At 41.5% G+C, this 21,807-nt stretch overlaps 1 protein-coding gene and 1 long non-coding RNA gene across 8 annotated transcripts in view; one reads left to right on the top strand and one right to left on the bottom strand.

Moving 5' to 3' along the window:
• RHOH (ras homolog family member H) overlaps nt 1–21,480 on the top strand; it is a 44,793-nt gene extending 23,313 nt beyond the window's left edge. For 3 of the 7 annotated variants that reach the window (XM_045474964.1, XM_045474968.1, XM_045474969.1), the window contains exons 2-3: nt 19,660–19,773; nt 20,076–21,480. In XM_045474964.1, coding sequence (XP_045330920.1) covers nt 20,271–20,846 — 576 coding nt within the window. In that variant the 5' untranslated portion in view covers nt 19,660–19,773; nt 20,076–20,270 and the 3' untranslated portion in view covers nt 20,847–21,480. Of the gene's footprint in view, nt 1–16,505; nt 17,026–19,659; nt 19,774–20,075 lie in introns of those variants that run through there. The other 4 variants (XR_006711685.1, XM_045474966.1, XM_045474965.1 and 1 more) reach the window with 4 other exon arrangements.
• On the bottom strand, nt 15,218–20,058 carry LOC123596492. Its single transcript, XR_006711686.1, has 3 exons — nt 19,628–20,058; nt 19,320–19,503; nt 15,218–16,473 (listed from the first exon to the last, which is right to left on the bottom strand). It is a non-coding gene; the product is annotated as an uncharacterized LOC123596492 (long non-coding RNA).
• Nucleotides 21,481–21,807: the final 327 nt, after the last annotated feature.

Raw genomic sequence — 21,807 nt, 5'->3', positions numbered from 1 at the left:
CTTCCTGTGGGAAAGGTTCCCCTGAGCTGTGTCTTCAGTCTCCCAGATTGAAAGTTGTGCTCTGGGGATCTTATCAGATGCTTCTGAACTACAGTCCTTCAAAATGAAGCATCCAGAATACTCAGTTCTGTGCATGAGTCACAGTGACACTGGAATTCAGGCAGGAGAATATCATTAAAGAGATAAGATGAGATACAGACTTTTCATGTGATAGATAAGGGGAGCCCTCATCTCATTATATGCCCAGTGATACAAAAAGGAGGGGTACATGGTTTATCCACTGATGGTTGACTCTATGATAGTGAAGTTTCTTGGGATCATATTTTAGAAAAATAGCGAGTGTGAGTGTCCTTCTTGATTCCTGATTACACACACACACACACATACACACACACACACCCCTTGGGACAGTCTAGTAAAGCTTCATGGGATATGGAACACTGAAGAGTTCACTGGGAGGGTTTCAAATGTATTCTTACCAGGTAAGCACTTGTAGGGTGATGAAGTAGAAGGAAGCTTTCTGATGGGTGTCTGCATACTATTTGTGTTACAAGATATCACACAATGTGCAAAAGAAGAGGTAGTTAGAGGAAGATGGAAATGAGGTTAGGGGATTACCTTCTGGTGCATTTCAGTTGACTTTGGGATTACGGATTTAAAAAGGATGGCGAATGATGATTTCCAGAGTGGTTCCTTTCAGTGTCTTACTATTGTCTCCTGAAACTAATTTCAGGTGGGTTTGTACTACTAAGACAAGACTAGGGTAACCTAGTACATGAAGGTGACTAGAGGATCATCTCCTAAGGAGCTGGATTTATATGAAGAGATAGTAATCAGAAAGAAAATGGTTGGTCATCCATGGAAACAGAAAACAAGCATGTTTGAGAATTGTACTTAGGCAGTGCTCATATGTGTACTGTCGAGAGAGAAAATCTTGGCTAATTGACTTTCTGTATTTTGATCATTTCATTAATCCAAGGTTGATCCTGATCCTGTGTCACACTTTCTTAAAAGTGACTATCCAGTGATACTAGCAAATGCTACTTCTACCCAGGAAGGAACTGCAGGACACATTTATATTTTCTTTTACAAAGGATCATGAGCTAATTTTACACCTCCTTGTTGTTGTGACAGAAGCAATATATGTTTGTGAAAGAAATTTGGAAACTACAGATAAGCACAAAAAAAGGGGAAAAAATCTACAATTGCACCAATAAGAATATTGTTAACATCTTGATATAGTTAATTACTTTTCATTCTATTTTTATTGAAAAATCAAGGTCATGCTGCACATAGTGTTTTGAACTTACTTTTTAAAAAATGTAACAATGTTGTCATATGCCTTTTTCCATATTAAGTATTTTCTAAAATAGTAAGGAACTCGATCATAAGAATGTATGCCTTTCCCCTCCCCCTTTGATAAGTTATTCTATGTGACAAGTTGTCATATATTTAACAAGTAGAAACAAATGAGGGCAAAAATGAGCAGAAATAAGAAATCAGTGTGTTTTCTGAAAGTCCCTACTGCTAGAAACAGATTTAGGATCATGCCTTTTGGTTTCAAAGACGTCGATGATAGATGTGTATAGACACGAGAGTTGTCACAAAGGGTGAACATTGAACTCCAGGTAGGAACCATGGATGGTCTAGAAAGAGCTGCAAGTCCCTTGCCAAGAGCAGATGATTTTCCAGCATCTCTCTCCCTGCTAGGACTTGTACTAGTTGCTCCTCCATGGACATCTGGTCCTCAGTGTTTGATTTTTTGAAGGTTCTAGGGAATGCTTTTATAAGGCTTGAGAATTTTTGTCCTTGGTATGGACATTTGGGAGGGACATTTTGTTTTCGTTTTGTTCAGGAAAGCCCTGAGGATAACTTAGAGAACTGAGGGAGTTTTGGGGGGCTCAAATGACCCTCGCCTTTGGGCCTTTGGCCACCCTGGACACCTAGTTGTTCTGCTGCTGAGGTCTGTAAATGGTCTGGGTGCTCTCTCCAGTCTCTGAAAACTCTCTAAGGCACTCAGTGTTTGCAAGTTCTTTCTGTCACAAACTAGGTCAGTGAACTCTAAATTTTCCTGGGACATATTTCCAGGAAAAGAGGTTCAAATTCTGTTTGTATTTTGTGTGAATCCAAGATAGTTGCTGCTGAACATGGTCCTGAAATCAGATAATTGGGGCCCTTTGTGCTTAGCTTGGCCGATGTGCCCATGCTGAGAGGCCTTATGAGCGTGCATGCCTCTGGGTCAAGGTTGGAGGGTAGAGAAGGAAGGACGAGCAAAGCAACATAAAAGGAAAATCCTGGAAACAGGGAAAGATCATCATGGCAAGAACTTTGAGCTTTCTGCCCCTTTGTCTTCTTCTCTGGTAACATCTGCTCTCCAAGCACCATATGTTATCAGTGCTTTCATAGACACGTGAAATATGAGTACTGGTGAGGCCCATTTTAAGTCCAATGCCTAATTTTACAGATGAAAGAAGCTGAAGTCTGGAGACACTAGCTGGTGTGAGCAAGGTCGCATAGTTAGTGGTACAGCCAGGATTTGAGCCTGACTCATAGTCCAGGGCTCTGTCTGCTGCAAGCAGCCTCTACATACAACACAGTGAGAAAAAGTCTAAATCCCCACACTGATTCTCCATTTATATTTAGTATACACTTATGTCTTCAGATTGATCCATAGCTGAGGAAGAACTGCTTAGTCCTCTACTAAAGGTATTAAGAATCAGGCAACTCAAAACCTGCTGATAAGGACAAAGTTTCATGATATATTATTGGGTGAGAAGAGCAACAGGGAGTATAGTATAGTAGACTGTAGTTTGCATATTAAAAAAAGAATGTGTCTATAGAATAATTACACATATGCATTCATGCATGTGTGCAGGTGAATACCTGTCATAATTTAATAGTTTTGGAAAAATGCATGAAAAACGTAATACACTGGTTGCCTCTGGGAAAATGGCCCAGGGCCATGGAGGGCAGGCATAGGAGGGAGACATATTTTTCACTTTTGTACTCTTTGAATTTTACTACAGGCATGTATTAACTGTTCAAAAAAGTAAAATGTAAACACATTTAAAGATGATATGTGAGCTCAAATAAGGGAAAAGCTAATGCTTAGTGGGAGTTTCTGGAAGCCTTTATGGAGAGGTGGTATTTGAGGTGGGCTCTGGGTCAGGTAGAACTTGACCAGGAAAAGTCAGAACAAGAGAGATCATATTTTAGGAGATGAGAACAGGATGCTTAAGGTTATTGAGGCAGGGAAGGCAGGAAGAGTTTGGGGGATGCTACGTAGTCTGGAGAGATTACAGAAATGGCTAGGGGACATGGTGATAGTGACAAGGAAAAAGGTAATGAGAGAGAGAGAGAGACGGCTGGATGGAGGTTATTTTATACTTAATGTGGAGTAAATTGGCCCCAGGGTCCCTCCTCACCTCACCTCCCACCTGTGTTTCAGCCACAAAAGTCAACTGTCTACATTCCAAATGCACAGACTTTTCTCCCACATGCATAACTGGGCACCAGCTACTTCCTCTGTGTGGTTCAGGTCTTCCCATCCTATTTTCTTTGCCTCCTCCAAGACCATTTCAAATGTCACTCCTCTCCATTCCCTCCATCCCCACCACCCTCGAGGATGTAAGTGCTCTGTCCTCAGTCTCTCTTGGCATTTTGAATTTACCTTTATTATAGCACTTGTCCACTTAAGTTTTAATTTTTCTATGGGATGAAGCTGAGCATGAGGTCGTTTGTATGCAGGATGTTGCTTCTTTTCTCTCTAATGTAGGATTTTATTCTCTAAGGTCTCAGTTTTATGGGACCTTATTATGATGAAGCACAGCCATAGCATTCTGCCTTTGCATGGCTAACACATTACCTTTTTCCATGAAGTCATTTCTTCTATAGAGAAAAAAAAGGGAGGGTCAGAGACGTTATTAACTAAGTAAGAAAAAAGTTTTTTTAAAAAAACCTCTAGGCCTAAACGATATTAACATTTTCTTTATTATCTTTGGCCCCAGTAGGCTCTTTAAAAGTAGCCAGTTTAAAGGCAATTAAAGGCAGATATCCTGTCATTTCTTTCAGACTTCTGTGAATTTGGAACTTAATGTTAATAGAACATCATATATGCATAAATGATGAATTGAACAGGTGAAAAAGAATTTTGCTCTGGAGTATCCTGACAGTTTCAGGGTCATTATAAGCTTGTTTCTCCCATTGTCTGTAAGTCCTTGATCAGAACTTGAGCATCTAGGGAGATATTTAATCCTGCTATTATATATTATGTCTGCAATATAATTCATATAAGAGTGCATGCATCTGTATTACAAAAGGGGATTTAAAACACTTTGGAAAAGCTATACAAACTTGTGTTCTTAGGTTATTCCTCTTTGTTCCTTTTCTCCCTTAGATAATTAAGGAATAGCTGCTCTTTGTCGATAGAGGGTCATGTATAACAGGAGCTGAGAATTCATGGCAAGCCGGGGTTTGCTCCTTGTTGCACAGATACCTTGTCACTGCCTGGACCAATGCCCTTCTGAGCATTCTGGGCATTTAGGGGCACCAGAACAAGCTTGTACATTTACTTTTCTGCATAAATGGGACCCTTTACCAAATTTTTCAACTGCTTTTTTCAGTTACGAATGTATCATAGGCCTCCTTCTCAATACATACAGGATGACCTAATTCTTTTTAATGCTGTATTGGATTGTGCTGCATGGATATGGCAGAATTAACTTAACCACTGCCTTTTGATTGACTGTTCAGTTATTCCCAGTTCTTTTCTTGCTGTTATGAATAATGCATCAATGCAAGTTCTTGCACATACGTCTTGACTACTTGTATAGGTACAACAGGATAATGTATTTAAAGAATTGGAATTGCCAGGTTCAAAGGTATATGTGTTTAAAATTTTGGTAGCTAGTGGCAGGGCATACCAAAGGCAGGGTGGTGGAAGGGCTCTACCCCAGGGGCAGGTAATAAGGGAGATCATCACCTGTAGAGAATTTAAAAACAGCAATAAAACCAGTGTAGGTCTGAACTTAATTATCATGATGCGCTGGCAGTGATAGAGTCAGAGTAAGTTCTTAGGGGTGTGTATGGAGTCCATTAGGCAGATTGCGATTCTCACTTTTATGGCACTACGTAATCCTGAGTTTACATAGTAGACGAGGAATAAAGAATGATTGCACAATGATTACAGAGACTCTGAAATAGTACTTGGCTTACTTCAATTGTGTCATTCTGTGTGATCTCTTGGAGTTTTGTGTTTAAATTTAAAGCAGTGAGGCAGAGCACAAACTGCAAAGTATAATATTTTTGATCAAGAAGTGCAAGTTTTAGGGGCACCTGGGTGGCTCAGTAAGTTGAACGTCCAACTCTTGATTTCGGCTCCGGTCCTGATCTCATGGTTTCATGGTTTGTAGGACTGAGCCCTGCACCAGGCTCTGTGCTGACAGCACGGAGCCTGCTTGGGAGTCTCTCTCTCTCTCTCTCTCTCTCTCTCTCTCTCTCTCTCTCCCTCTCTTTCTTTCTCTGCCCCTCTCCTGCTCACTCTCTCTCTCTCTCTGTCAAAAATAAATAAACATTAAAAAAATAAATGCAAGTTTTACTTCATACATGAAACACTTCACTGCATTTGAATAATTTAAAAATTGAAATAGGTTTTTCTTTGAATTGTTACTTGTGTTAAAGCTGAAGAATGGATCAAGAAAATAATGATTGTTCCTAACTCTTACACATTATTACTGACACCAATTTTGTCATATAGACTAGAGAGGTTAAAAAGGGATCAGCCTCACATGACGAATAGCCTGAGCAGGCACTGGATCCTGTCAGGTCGTCCTCCACAAAGGTATCGCTCTTTGGCACATCTCCCAATGGTGAGAATGCCCGCTTAAGGGAGAAATCTTTCAAATGTTGTTAGAAATGAGGATTGTAGTAAGAAAGAAGTCATTTACCAGCTGAAAAGTGTTTTGCCAGCTATTTCTCCTCCTCTTTTACCTTTATTTTAGGATTATGTCTTAGTCTGTTTAGGCTGCTGTGACAAAATACCGCAGTATTTTATTTCTTGCAGTTTTGGAGGCCTGGAAGTCCAAGATCCCCGGGGTAGCAGGTTTGGTGTCTGGTGAGGTCCTGATTCCTGGCTCATAGAGAGCACCGTCTCACTGTGTCCTCACATGGTGGAAGGGGTGAGGGAACTCTCTGGGGTCTCTTTTATAAGGGCATTAATCCATTCATGAGGGCCCCAACCTCATGATCTATCACCTCCAAAGTCTCTACTTCCTAATACCATCACCTTGGGGTTTAGGTTTCAGTATATGAATTATAGGGAGGCACAAACATTCAGACCATAGAAGATTGCTTTGTTTCATCAAAATTGCAGTGGTAGGTAGGCTTACCCCAAATTAGAGGCAGTGGGAGGGGAAGTACACAGCACTATGAGTGGGCTCAGAGGCCAGACCACCAGGTTCCAGTGCCTGCAGCCCTCCTTACTAGCTTGTCATCTTGGGCAAATTACTTTGTTTCTCTGTGCCTCGGTTTCCCCAGCTGTAAAATGTGAGAACAAAGGTATTAACCATATAGTGTTGTCTCATGATTGATGGGCTAATTTTCATAAAGCATGTCAAATAGTGTCTGGCTGTTGTTAAGTACCACATGAGTATTTATCGGTATCCTTTTCTACAAAGAGTCAGACACCCCACTAAGCACGGGAGGTAGATTCTTTTTAATCACCTTAAAAATCCTAGGAACTATGCATCAACATCCATATTTTGTTGTTCTGGTTATGTGATTTGCCTAAGGATACTGCTAATCAGCAATGGGGATGAGAATCTGAGACCCTGACTGCAATCTCACCTCTTTGCAAACAATTAAAAATCAGCAATTTCTTCTGTTGAACCTGAAACTAAATCATCTTCACTTCATTCCATGCTCTTGGCTAAATACTCAGAACAAAATACCTTGACTTCTTTTATAGTTTTAGCAATTTGTAAGTTAAGGGTTTATCCTAATTCTAGAGAATTAGAATTAGTGGTTGCCCCTAAAGAGAGATGATCTATCTCGAAGGAAGTTAATGAGAAGGGGAACATCTGTTTATTTAAAAAAAATTTTTTTTTTTCAACGTTTATTTATTTTTGAGACAGAGACACAGCATGAACGGGGGAGGGGCAGAGAGAGAGGGAGACACAGAATCGGAAACAGGCTCCAGGCTCTGAGCCATCAGCCCAGAGCCCGACGCGGGGCTCGAACTCACGGACCGCGAGATCGTGACCTGGCTGAAGTCGGACGCTTAACCGACTGCGCCACCCAGGCGCCCCATGGGGGAACATCTGTTTAAAAAGGATGTTTATATTAAAACCGGGAGCTATATGTTGAGTAAAAAGCCACTGATTTGGAATATCTATCTATAAGCCATCTATATGCACTTTGCATTTAAAATACTGGGGTGCACGAGTGTCTCTGTCCGTTAAGCGTCCGACTTCGGCTCAGGTCATCATTTCACAGTTCCTAGGTTCAAATCCCACATTGGGCTCTGTGCTACAGCTCAGAGCCTGGAGCCTGTTTCAGATTCTGTGTGTGTGTCTCTCTCTCTGCCCCTCGTGCTCTGTGTCTCTGTCTCTCAAAAATAAACATTAAAATTTTTTTTTTTAATATTAAGGAAATTAAGTATGGGCTGTAAAATGCAGACATCATATATATGTGTGAACTGAAACAGTGCTGAGTCAGCTGATCCAAGTTTCCGGGCCTCGAGTCAGCCACCAGGGGCTAAACCACTGTTCTCGGCCTTGGCTTCCTCATGGGGGAAATGAGTGGGTTGAACTAGATGACCTTTTGAGCATCTAATCATGCTAAGTTTCTTTATCCATCAGGGGATATGTTACTTTACATTTTGTTTAGTGGTTGCCCAATGATGGGGGAGTGCCAGGAATTTAGGGGAATTCCCAGAATACATGGGCACAAAATATATTTTAAAAAGTTTGCAAGTTTACTTAATCAAAAGGATTAATATCTAAAGAGATTTTAAGACATGGTTAAGAAATAATGGCTACGTTGCTAGAGAAGTTGGTAAAACAGACGACTTCTAGAAGAAAAAGTATAAGTGGTCAACAAACACATGAGCGAATTTTTATTTTCACTGGTCATATATGAAATGCAAATGAGAACAAATCAAATCGGCCAATGCTATGCCCAGTGGCAGTTGGTAGTGTGATGAAATGAATACTCTCATACACTGCTTATGGAGTTTCATTGGCTGATTTTTTCTCTTTCGTTTCAGTAGTTGCACTCATATCTATTTATACTGAAGAAATAATTGTGTATTTATACAAATTTATTTTTAGAATGTTCACCCAGTGTTATTACAGTAAAAATCAGAAGCAGTTTAAACGTCTAACAACAGGCAATTGATTAAATAAGCAATGCTACATTCATATAATGAAACATTATGTAGTCATTAAAATATGTTTGGAGAATCTTAATGATACAGGAAATATTTATGATGTAGATATTAAATTTAAAAAGCAAGATACTAAGCTCCATATAAAGTATGGCATTAGTTTCAGAAGAAAAAAAAAGATGCACTGAAAAAAAGAAACAGGAAAAGGTACGCTAATATCGTGTAGCTTTTGGTTCTAGTTGGCAGTTGGTTTTTTTCCTTTTCTCCTTTGGGTCTTTTAGATTATTCAGTATTTTGAAATGTTCTAGAATGTGTATGTACTACTCAGAAAACAAAACAAAACAAAAAAAACGGCCTACAGAAACGATCCAGAGAAAATGAGGAGAGAAGTTAGAGTGAGGCCATCTCCAGTCTGATTGGATCAGCAAAGAAAAAGAGCTGCTGGTCACCACCCATGGCGTGGCTATGTGTGTTCAGTTAACGGTAGTGGAGGTGCCGGCACTGGGGTGCTGGGGAAACCCTGGGGTGTGATGGTTTTCTTCATCATAGATGCTGCTTTAGAGCTGGGAGGTCTTGGGCTTGGTGGAGGTCTATCCAGATGTCATGCAGAATTCATATTTTCACAGTAAGTAAACATCCGAAAGAGAGCTACTTTAGGTCCAAGGGGAGAACATAACATCTTAAAGCATAAACTTCCCATTGCCTGCCCCCTCACCTTTGCAGACAAAAAAGACTCCCAGGGCAGATGGTCTCCCTGACTCTCAGAGTCACTTTGGTTTGGGATCTGGTTTTGTGTGGGTAATACATTTTCACTCTTGAGTTTCTTTCAAATTTTCATTATGACTTTTTTGCTTTTTTGCAAAGAGCTAATTCTGCAGAATTGGGGTAAGGAAGACCAAAGCAAGTCAGAGACTGTAATTACGCTGTTTAGAAAGTTAAGACTTCAGGTAATCTCAAAGTAACTTCAAGAGTATCCTTTGGGTAGAGTATTTTCCAGAAGTTGCCCTTACTTCTCAGGGACAGAGATGATATATTGAGATGCAGGTAGAGCTTGTACTTGAAGCTAACATTTTCCTTTTAAAGACTTGCCTGGGAATCCTAATCCAGGACCATGGCTTTTCCTCCTCTAGATCCATCCCAAAGGGAGGCGGGCTCCAAGACTTTGCTCTGTCTACCTTTAGGTCACTTGTTATTCGATGCACCAACATTCTTTAAAATACTTGAAAAAGCCATTGTAGCATAAACTGTACTTTTTAATTTTGGGTGATACTTTTTTTGCATTTTCTCTGTAACTAAAGATGAGAATAAAACTACAGCTTGGACAAAATGCTATAGAAAATAAAAGATTCCACCGTTTAAAACTTTCATCATAAAATTTTTGAAAATACGTTAACGTAGAGAAAATAGACTAACACACCTGCCATGTAACCATCATTCAACAGCTGTCAACATTTTCCCACTCTTATTTCATCCATCATCCTTACTTCTTGTTGTTGTTGTCTTTTATGGAATAGTCTAAAATCCCAGACAACATATTCAATTCACCTGTCAGATAAGGACTTTAAAAATATGTATGACCACAATATGATTATCGCCTAACAAAATTAGCAGTAGTTCCTTAATGTCCTCTAATACCCAGGCCATATTCAACCTTCTTTGAACATATAAAAAACAGAAAAAAGGACTTAAAAACTCTCATGAGCAAGAAGAGAGATAGGCTTGAGACAGTGAGAGAAGGTTGAATTACTCAGTTTTGCTTGTCTTCTCTCCAAGATAGACCTTTAAAAAGGAACCAGAAGCCATTCCTAGAAGTAATGTTAAACAATTTAAACTGTCTAGATAGAGAAAAGTTTTGTCTTTGGACGCTGATGGGGACTCAGAGAAATTCTCTATAGCCTCAAGGGAACTCAGATCAGCCTTTTCTTTCCCTTCCAAGCCAAATGTAAAAAACAAAACCATATAGGGGCGCCTAGGTGGCTCAGTCAGTTAAGCATCTGACTCTTTATTTAGGTTTAGGTCATGATCTCACAGTCTGTGAGATAGAGCCCTGCGTCGGGTTCTGTGCTGATAGTGTGGAGCCTGTTTGAGATTAATTTTCTCCTTCTCTCTCTCTCTCTACCTCTATCTCAGAATAAATAAATAAACTTAACAAACAAACAAACACCAAAGTCATACATACAAAACACTTCAAAATTGCTCAAGTAACACCAGCATATTGCAGAAATGTTTTACGGTGCACATAAGTAAGGACCAGAAAATGAGAGTCCTACAATCCTAGGACTGCAGACAATCCACCTTACCATGTTGTTATATAGTGTACTGGAATTTTCATACCTGTGGAATCATGCTGTATATACCGTTTTTAAATCTGCTTCCCACCCCCCCCCCACCCCGCCCCATTCAACTTAGGAAGACTTTTCCTTGGCCAGTCAACATACTTGCACACTGCTATTTTAAAGGATATTGATGAATTAGCTTATTCATCCAAGAACCGCCTGTTCCTACGTAATTCTCCTCCATTATAAACTACGTAGACAAGAACATGTGTGTAACTGAATATTTCACCCCAAAGTTCATGGAAGTGTAAGAACTATTCTTCTGCCATCACTTGTTCCCTTCCCAGTCGTTCTCATCCCTTGTCATGTGGCCACAGCCCCCTGGGCTCTCTGGAAATCTCTCTGGCTTATCAGCAGGCACCATCATCTGAAATACCGAACTCTTCCTGGTCTCAGAGACCTGTTTGCCAATGGCTTCCTCCCAGGCCCCCAGGCCTGGGGCTTCAGAGTCTTCTCACTATGGGCCTGGGTGTGTCAGTTCTGCCTCAGGGATGTGCCGGGGTGTCTCTCCTCCTTTCTGGCCTCCTAGCTCTACATGCCGGAAGTTTCTTTCTTTCACTGGTCATGTTTCTCTTTCTCTTTCATCTTTGTGCATCTCAACTCAATTGTTTCAAGGGTCATGTTCTAATATCCTGGCCTCTACAAAGCCTTTCTGGATTCCTGCCCATTGTAAGCAGCACTTTTTCCTTTGTTGGCATCTGGCCCTTCTTTAGGCACTGTTGAGGTTTATGGCTTGTACTGCCTTTAGATTCCAAGTTTTGTGAGGGCAAGGAATGTGTGTTATTCAATTTAGAATCTGCCTCATTGTATGGCACAATGCCCGACACATAATGGGTACTCAAGTCTAGTGAATAGGTACTATTTAAATCAAAAGAGAATGGATTAGTAAGAGTATATGTGCAAAAAGCCCCAGGGATTTTAGTTGGCTATAGAGCTCATAGTACATGCTGTTGATGCTGACAGGCCTGAAACAATTTTGGATTATATGAAAACAAATACAGGAGCATTTCCCATAATTCCCTCTGCTGTCCTCTCCTCTCTCCCCACCTAGCAACCCACAGGGCAGCCTCCTGGAACTACTTTCCACTTCCCCAAACCAGACATGTACTTTCATGCTGCTGGGCCTTTGTACGTGCTTCCCTCCTTCCTTCCCATGCCCTTTCTTCTTCTTTGTCAAAATCTTATTCATCCTACACATCAGACGTCACCTTTGAAACATTCTCACCACTCTTTTCTCCCACCTCCAGAGAATTAATTGCTCCTTCTTCTGGGTTTTATTGAACTGGTTCATATCAACATCATCACAGCAGTTACTATTTGTGAGTGCTTATTTTGTTCCAGGCACTGTTTTAGGCTCATGATGTATACTAGTTATAATAATCTTACAACAACCCTCCTAGGTCAATAACTCTAACAGTAGATACTTCTATAATACTCACTCTGTGCCAGGTACCATGTTGTGTGCTTTGCCTTCACTAACCCATTTAATCCCATACGACAACCTTTGTTAGGTAGATACTCTCATTGTTGCCTATTTACAATTGAAGAAACTAAGGCTTAGAGGGATTAAGTAACTTTCATGAGATCACACAGCCAGTAGATAGTGGAGCCGGGAGGCAATATGTTTCCCAAATCCATACTCTTAGTCATTATGCTATACTGCCTCTCTTGAGAAAGGAACTAAAGCTCAGAGAAGTTAAGTAATTTCCCCTAAGCCACGCAGTAAGTGTCAGATGTTGGAGCCAAACTCAAGCTTGCCTGACCCCAGAGTCTTCTTCTTCTTCTTCTTACTTGTCTTGCTCTCTTCTTACTCTGGACTGCCTCTCTTTATAGCAAAGGACCGAATATAAATAATTTAGGCCTTGTGAGCCATAAGGTCTCTGTTGCAACTTTATGTTGTAGCAAGAGAGCAGTCATAGACCATACATAAATGAAAGAGCATGACTGTGTTCCAATAAAATGTTATTTATGGACACTTAAGTTTGATTTTCATATAATTTTCACATGTCATGAAATAATCTTTTGATTTTTTTTAATCATTAAAAAATGTAAAAACCATTCTTAATTCATGGGTCATACAAAAACAGATGGTGGGTTTGACCTGTAGGGGAGCCATAGTTTGACAGTCTTGTTTGAAGGCAACATTACATCATAGGTGGTTACATATGCATGTATCTGCCTCTTTGCTCACTCTTTCCTCAAACAATTCAAACTGGGCCCCAAACATGCATGCCCAATTGAGAAAATATGAGTCCTTTGGTAAACGAAATTCACGTTCCTTAGACATTAGGAGAGCATGTGACCTTCTTTGAGTGCGCCCCATGTGGATTGCACACCGAGTTCCAAGCAGTTTTTCAGAATATGCCTTCTATTACTTTGAGAAAAGCCATTAACTACATTTTCCCACCACTGTGGTTTTGAGATGAGGTTTTGGTGTTCCCTAATGGTGCTCTGGGCAGCTGGCTGGCTGGCTGGCCTTGTGCTTTACTTGGATCAAGCTGAGAACTCTAGACCAGTGGTGGCAATCTGATTATTGTGCTCCTGGGGATGGAAGAGACCAGTCTGGGCAGGGTGGCTGGAACAGAGGAGAGGAAGGGTGCCATGCTCCCTGCTTGGCCTGAGGATCAGAGGAGCAGGGCTCTTGGCTCAGAGGCTTTGAGGCTCAGGGCACTGAGATAATGGGAAGTCTCAGTGCTTGGTGGTGCTCCGTTGTAACTCAGTTATGGTGAGATGGAATAGGGTTTAGGCTTAGACACGTAAATACTGCTTAGAAACTTGACTTTGGAGAACAAGTGTTAAAAGTTGCAAACCAGGTGCCTGGGTGGCGGCTCAGTCAGTTAAGCGTCTGACTCCTGATTTTGGCTCAGGTTATGATCTCGTGGTTCATGGGATAGAGCCCCACATTGGGCTCCATGTTGACAGTACAGAGTCTGCTTGAGATTCTCTCTCTCCTTCTCTCTGCCCCTCCCTTGCTCTCTCTTTCTTTCTCTCAAAATAAATAAATAAGCTTTAAAAAAAAACCTTGCAAACCAGCATCTTGCAAGCAAAGTTTCAGAACAAAATCCATTTGAGACAGATGATCTTTGTATCAAAATAAACCGAGGGGTGCCTGGCTGGCTCAGTCGGTAGAGCATGCAATTCTTGATCTTGAGGTTGTAAGTTTGAGCTTACATTGGGTGTAGAGATTACTTAAAAATAAAATCTTAAAAAAAAAAAACAATTTTCTTCTGTGATTTTTAAGGGGAATTTAATCATTATTTGTAGCAATTAGAAACATGCCAAGGGGAATTACTAACGCAGGGCTGAGAATGAGTGAAACGAACTCTCGCAAGATAAGACTTAAGATAAAATACTACTTGAAAAGATGTTCATTGCAAAGGCAGTAACCTTATTTTAAAATATACTTTTTCTTGAAGTTTAATCTACATACAGAGAAATGAACACACTGTAGATCTACAGCTTGATGAATTTTCACAAAGTGAACACACTTGGGCAACTAGCTTCCAAATCAAAACACAGCACACTTGTAAAATACCAAACTGGTTCATTTGTAGGATGAGAATAGGGATCTGATTGGAAGAAGTGGCTAAAGAAAAGTGTCCTGAAACTGGGTTTTGTAGAAAGCATAGTTTTATCTGAGATCCTTTGGCTCAGGCTGGTCGGAATTATGGGTGAAGGGTGACACGTGGAGCTGCTGTGGCTTGGAGTCAGACTCTAGCTAGGGCTCACTTTGCCTCTGCCGTGTGCTTGCTGTGTGGCTGTGGACAAGTCTCTACGGTTGTGAAACATGAATCTCTGTGCAGACAGCAACGATCTTGTTTACCGGGGTGCTCTTGGGACGTACTATGGTGCCTGCCACACAGGAAACCCCAAACAAAAATTTTTTAAATGAATAGAACAACTAATCAACAATACAAATTGCTTGGTACGGTCCCTGAAAGATGTTCAATAATGTAAATAAAAGCCACGAAATGACCCAATGACCCAGTAATACCATGTTTGTGAATATATCTCCTAAGAAATCATCCCATGTAAAAGTAACTTATATATATGTATATGTGCATATATACTTTTTATATGTAAAATAGGACAGATGCGGGGCACCTGGGTGGCTCAGTAGGTTAAATGTCCGACTTCGGCTCGGGTCATGACCCACAGCTAGTGGGTTCGAGCCCCGCATGGGGCTCTGTACTGCCAACTCGGAGCCTGGAGCCTGTTTCAGATTCTGTGTCTCCCTCTCTCTCTGCCCCTGCCCTGCTTGCACTCTGTCTCTCTCTCTCTCAAATAAATAAACATTAAAAAAAAAAAAAAAGCACAGATGTGAGTTATAGTGAAATACTGGGGAACTAAATCAAAGGCTCTGCTAACAACGGAGAAATGGCAGTGCAATTATGAATTGTTGAAACAATGGGAAGTAATTTAGCTAAAACCTGGCAAGTGTGTAGACTATATTGAAAATCAACATTTTAAAAAAATGTGAGAAAATGTTTAGAAGACATAGATACGAGTGTATATTTATTAGACAATGAGTAAGAATTTGGAGTGATAAAACTTAGAGATAATTACACTTTTTTTTCTATTAAGTTGCTTAAGATTTTTTGAATTGAGCCCCCCATCCCCCACCCCTGCCAAGGAAAAGAAAGGAAATGAAGCACACAGCCCCGTTACCAGATGAGGAGCTCTCTGTGGGTTCACCCATACAGGGCAAGGCCTGTTCTTGCTGTGGTGTCCCTGCTAGGCAGAGATGGGCCGCTGATGGAAGGCCCTGGCAGGAGATGTGTTGCTGAAGAACATGATGCTTTCTTAATCACCTAAGTGTGTTAGATTCGTGGTAGAATCAATTTCCTTAATGAATGAATTGGCTGCCGCTAGAGCAGGTCCTTTGCCCAAAGCTCTTTTGAGGAGGATGACATTTAGACGTATTCTCTGTAATTGACAGGCCATTCTTGGCTGATGGCAGCCCTGGTTCACATTTGGCAAAAAAGATAGTTGATGATTCCATCAGCATTTTGAAGTAAGCCGCATCAATCCAAGCCCAGATAACCTAGAAGTTGGCATTAGTTAATAATGGTCCTGATTTCACCTTAGTTTTATCTAGTGCTCTGTTGTTCTAAGGGGCTGTCTCACAGAATAAAGGAGAGAAGACTTCTAAATGCACAGTTGTGTAGAAGTACAAGCACGAATTGTTGCTGTGTTGTTATAATTTCCACCTGATGCATATCAGCTTCCTGCAGGGAAGGTCAGGCAGATCTTATTCTGGTTTTATAGAGGAGGGATAAGCGTAAGAGGACCAACTTCTTTATCGGGGTGTGACGACGGTTACGTGAGAGGTTCATGGGGACAGATTATGAGAAGACAGAGGGGAACTCCTGATCCAGCAGTAGGTCAGATCATCAGAAACCGTTTTCAAGAAGAGGTGGGAGCTGGGGGGTGAGTGAGGGGCAGGTCTTCGCAGGCAAATAGAGACGCACTAAGTTTGTCCGAAGAAAGATCAGTAAGGAAGAGCAGGTACCCGTTAGTTGGGATGGGAATTGAGGCCCAAGTGAAACCAGGATTTCCTACTGGATGTCCCTCAGCTTTCCAGGAGATGAGGCGAATTAGGACACCTCGTCCCTAGGCCCTCCTTTTTGTCTGCTTTTGTTCTTTTGCTGCAGTAGACAGAAGATCCTTCCACTGTTGCCCTTGCAAGGGGAAGCCTCACTCCCCTCTTTCCTCTGTATGTGTGAACATCCGGGCCTGTGGAAGGTGTACTTTCTGTGAAAATGGTGAAAAAAAAGAGAAAGGGGGCAAAAATCAAGTTACTGAGAACTGAGAGCTTCTGAGATTAAAAGGTCGTGGATTCCAGTGCGACTTAAGTCCTCAAAGGGTCACTTGGTGGCATTACTCAGGATGCCATCTGAATTCGCTCTCAGTTACTCTTCTGTGTGGAGGGACACATAAGCGGGTCATCCCTGCCGGTTGGCCACTTGTGCAGTACCACTGAAACCCACATCTATTTTTCACCTACAGGTCCATTAGTTTCTCCTAAAGGGAGAAATTCCACTGAAATCAAGCCCATCAGCCTTCCACACTGACTATGGGACCCACAACGGCTCTTTTGTGGGTACATGTGACACGCCGACTGGAGATGATCTCTCATGTCTATATAGGGTATTGCTCTAACATGGACTGGAGCCCCTCCCCTCCCCTCTCCCAGCTCCATATTTAGCCATCTGCTGAAGGCTACATGTGTCATCAAAGTTTATCATCTGCCTTTACTGCTATGGAGTAATACAGAGGTTTACGTTCTTGTTTTCACCGAGGCAGGTAATAACATTTTCCCTCGTGGCCTCCGTTCTAATAGAACCACAGAGAAAGCTAATTTTGTCAAATTACTTTATAATTTGGGAAACTGAGGCCCTGAGAACTGATTTGATGTGCCTCGGGGTGTTAGAACTGGCTAAGAATGAAGGTCACTGACTCTTGCTAGGTGGAACAGCTCAGACAGGAATTTCTTGGTTCACATGATATTTTTGTTTTCATGCTACAAGAAGAAATCCCCCTCTTTTTGGTCACGATGGCTTGGTATAAGATACACAGGGCACTCTTTGGCAGAGAAAACTCTATAGTGCCACTTCAAATTCCTCACTTATAATTAATTTTGTTTAGCATTACATTTAGTAATTATTATTTAACAATGCTATTAGTAGTAAGGACTACTTATTGTATGTTTGCTATGTGTTGACTATGTACATATAATATGTTTACATTTGCTAAGGATTCTTTCAAATGCTTATTTATTTATTTTGAGAGAGAGAGAGAGAGAAAGCTCAAGTAGGGGAGGAGCAGAGAGAGAAGGAAAGAGAGAATCCCAACAGGTTCCTTGCAATTAGCACAAAGCCCAAGGTGGGGCTCAATCTCATAAACTGTGATATCATGACCTGAGTCAAAATCCGGAGTCAGACACTCAACCTCCACCCAGGAGTCCTGCTCTGTGCTAAGGAGTGTATACATCTAAGCACACTTAATTCTTTCAGCAACCCCATGATGTAGATATTATTACAACAATTTTCAGAGGAGGAAATGGAGGCTGAGGGACATTAAGAAACGCTGCTAAGGTTGTTGCATGGGTGGTCAGTTGGGAGCTCGGATTCAATTTCGCCTCATCTACTTCTTTTTGCAGATCTACTTCTTTTTGCAGATACTTGCTTAGGAAATTTGGCTTTTACTCAATCAATCTATCAGAAAGATTTTATTTAATAACCAAAAGCCTGACACATGCACATTTTTTCCTAGCTCCAGTTCTGCTTCATTGGCATCAAAATGAAACTCAAAAATGTCTTAAAAGGTCTTGGCTCTGGACCAAGTAATGAGAGGATCACAAACGTGTATATTTAAGTCATCTATAGTTCTAAAGAGCTAAGGTCTGAGACCTGACAGAGAGCCCCCCAGGGGAGACTTTGCTCAAAGGTCTGGTGACAAAGAGGTCAAGGACCATAGTGCATGAGTGACCCAGTGTGAGTCTTCAGACAGAGTCCAGCTGAACATTTGACATCCCAGCCCCCATGCCACAGACATTCAATATTTGGCATTTTAAATAAATTGTAGTGGAAATACATAACATGATGGTTCCCTATAGGTCCCACATGCCAGGTTCTATGCTAAGACAGCCTCTCCACAAGCTGCATACTCACAATAATTTCATGAAGAGGTAATTTTCTTATTCTCATTTTTATGAAGAAACCAGGACTCTGAGAGTTTAAGTAATTTGGCCAAGGTCACCCAGCTCACATATCGTTAAAAAAGTGAAAATGTGAAAATCATGTGAATTATGTATTTGATTAACTTATTTGCAAATGCTGTTATGTCTAATTAAACAAACAGAAACTACGGGTTGATAAGAACAAAAATTTCCCGGAAGGGAATGTCAGGATTTAGAGGAGTGATTTTTTAAAAAATTATGTTTTGGGGCGCCTGGGTGGCTCAGTCGGTTGAGCGTCCGACTTTGGCTCCGGTCATGATCTCACAGTTCGTGGGTTCGAGCCCTGCATCAGGCTCTGTGCTGACCGCTTGCTCAGAGCCTGGAGCCTGCTTCAGATTCTGTGTCTCCTCTCTCTGCCCCTCCCCCGCTCAAGCTTTGTCTCACTCTGTTTCTCAAAAATAAATAAATGTAAAAAAAAATTAAAAAAAAAAGTTACATTTTGAAGCAGACCTGTGGGTCTGTTTTACATTGCTTTACACATAACAAGTCAGGAAGACAGCCTGTGGGGGAGGTTATAAGCCCATATTGCATTAATAACCTTTACTCTGAATTTTGGTCTGAAAGATTTTTCCTTCGTCTGAAGCTGGTCTGTCCTGTGATGATGTCCCTGAGCGGAAGGGACACTGTCTCCAAAGCTGATCTCATTGTCTGGAGCTCTTACACCTGCAGTGAATGAGAATTTATTTGACCCTTTCTCGAAATTCAGATGCTGTCATATTTGTACAGTCCTGTTTAAGAGACAGGCACTGAATATGTTTGCTTTTAAGCCAGTTATTTTATATGACTAGGGCCCAGTGGTTCCTGGTGCATACGTAGCTGTTTCGAAACGTTGGAAAGAAAGAACTAATTTAATCCTCACCACATCTCTGAGAAGTGGTTCCTCAGTTTATCACATTCTTGCAGATGTGTACACAGAGGCTTGGAGATGAAGTCACATGCTCAAAGCTATGTCGTCGTATTGGTTATGGAGCTTGATTTCAGATGCAGAAAACGCCAAGGACAGTGCTCTCTCTATTACATCTGTAGCCAGTTTTTGACAAAACCTGAAAAGAAAAACCACAGCAAAATTTTAGAGTTCTGGTGGATTTCTTTTCTCTGACCTCAGCATGAATTCCCACGTAAACCAAGGACTGGTGGATTAATCAATAAATGAAGAGAAGTGCCTACATTGTCACTCATTACATTTCTTTTTCTTGCAGTTCCCGAAGTGGCTGGGGTCCATTAGAAACTGAAGCTGCTGTCTGCTGCCTTCTCCACTTCTTGGAGCAGAAGCCAAAAGAGAGCTGTTTGAAGACGCCACATTCACACATCAGGTTGCTATTGAGGTCTTTTTCGTGTTGATATCGGAGCAGTTGCTGGTATTTTTATCATTAGCCTGATTTAGAGATAAAATCAGCTTCTGCTTCTTACTGGGTGGGGTGTGGGTGTCTGTGCTGGGGTACGTGCCCAGCTTTTCTTGCCAAAGGGAAGAGTGAGTGGACAGTGGGTTGGACTGGCTACACGGAGGTGGGCGTGTTTAATCAGTTTGCCAATGAGGAAGTTCCCCGTCATTGAAAAGGGAAAAAGAAAGACTCAATTCCCTCCACCCCCCCCCCCCTTGTTTTCTCCGTTGCAGTTGAAGACTAGCCGTTGAAGGTTTTCAACGTAGATTGTGTCTCCCTCGGATGGACGAGGAGAATTGCTGTCAGGGGTCCTGAGAAACCCCATCTGGTTTTCATTCCTTGTGTTGAATGGCATTTGCTTCAACAGCCCACTGAGGGCCCTTTTACTTGGGATTCTGAACTTGTAACCCAGAATCCAGGCTGGGAAGATGCTGAGTTCCATCAAGTGTGTGTTGGTGGGAGATTCTGCTGTGGGGAAAACTTCTCTGCTGGTGCGCTTCACTTCAGAGACCTTCCCAGAGGCCTACAAGCCCACGGTGTATGAGAACACAGGTGTGGACGTCTTCATGGATGGCATCCAGATAAGCCTGGGCCTTTGGGACACAGCGGGCAACGATGCCTTCAGAAGCATCCGTCCCCTGTCCTACCAGCAGGCAGACGTGGTACTGATGTGCTATTCTGTAGCCAACCATACCTCTTTCCTGAACCTGAAGAACAAGTGGATTGGTGAAATCAGGAGCAACTTGCCCTGCACACCTGTGCTGGTGGTGGCTACTCAGACTGACCAGCGCGAGATGGGGCCCCACAGGGCCTCCTGCGTCAATGCCATAGAAGGAAAGAAACTGGCCCAGGAAGTGAGAGCAAAGGGCTATCTAGAGTGCTCAGCCCTTAGCAACCGAGGGGTTCAGCAGGTATTTGAGTGTGCTGTCCGAACTGCTGTCAACCAAGCCAGGAGACGCAACAGAAGGAGGTTCTTCTCCATTAATGAGTGCAAGATTTTCTAACTTCCCGGAGACTTCGCCCACACTCATTTACTCACCCCAAAGACTAAAGGGACAGGGAGAGCAGACAAGCCGGCCAGGACTGATGCTCTTTCTAGATACATACTGCACAGCACTTCCTTTCGGATACAGTTGTTGATGAGACTTGGCCACTGGCTGTTTTTATGAAATACACTCTAGAAATGGACCGCTTGCCCAGTCCAAATAGAAGGTCCTATAATGAAGACTCTATCTTCGATTAAAAAGCCAAAATAGCCTCCATAATTTTGGACAATGAAGTGAGTTTTTCAAAGAATTCCATATTTAAAGACACATTGTATTTAAATAATAGTAAAATGTATATCTCTTGTATATAATTAGTTTTTACGTTTGGAAAGTCTTTCCCTACGTGCTCCCACACACAATTGTAATCCTATGGGGCTCTGCCAAAGGTCTGTAGTGTTTTCACCTGAAGTAGTAATTTTGTTAACACCACTTGCCTGCTGGATATTACCAGGTAATCAAATTTTGAAGTGACCATAACCTTATCCTTGTGATTAATTTTCCATCCACCTGTTACTCAGCATTGTGTATAAAATACAGTTCAATAACATAAGATTCTTCAATACTGCCTAATTAAAAATTAACATTTGAAGTAGCTGTCACTCGATTTCTCTGTAATTATATAAAAAAAGCATTTCTTATTTATGATACTACCTTTCACCCAAAGAACTCCAGTTATGCACTAAGCATTCCTCCCTCATTTGCCAAAATAGGTGGGAGGAAAACCTTCCAGGTAGGGAATCAGACGGCTCACATGGAGCAGAAGTGAGGAAATCACACTTTCGTTTCAGGAACTGGTGCCTGCTTCTTCCAACACCACGGTTCCTAGCTGGCTGTAGGTCTTGGGAAGAAGAGCAGGCCCAAATTTCCGTGTGATGGTAATTTTGCAAATTCGTTGAGTACTAACCTGGTAATTTTGCAA

Source organism: Leopardus geoffroyi, chromosome B1 (genome assembly GCF_018350155.1).
Source record: "Leopardus geoffroyi isolate Oge1 chromosome B1, O.geoffroyi_Oge1_pat1.0, whole genome shotgun sequence".
In the NCBI taxonomy this organism is placed as follows: domain Eukaryota; kingdom Metazoa; phylum Chordata; class Mammalia; order Carnivora; family Felidae; genus Leopardus; species Leopardus geoffroyi.
This window is presented reverse-complemented; position numbering and strand designations above follow the sequence as displayed.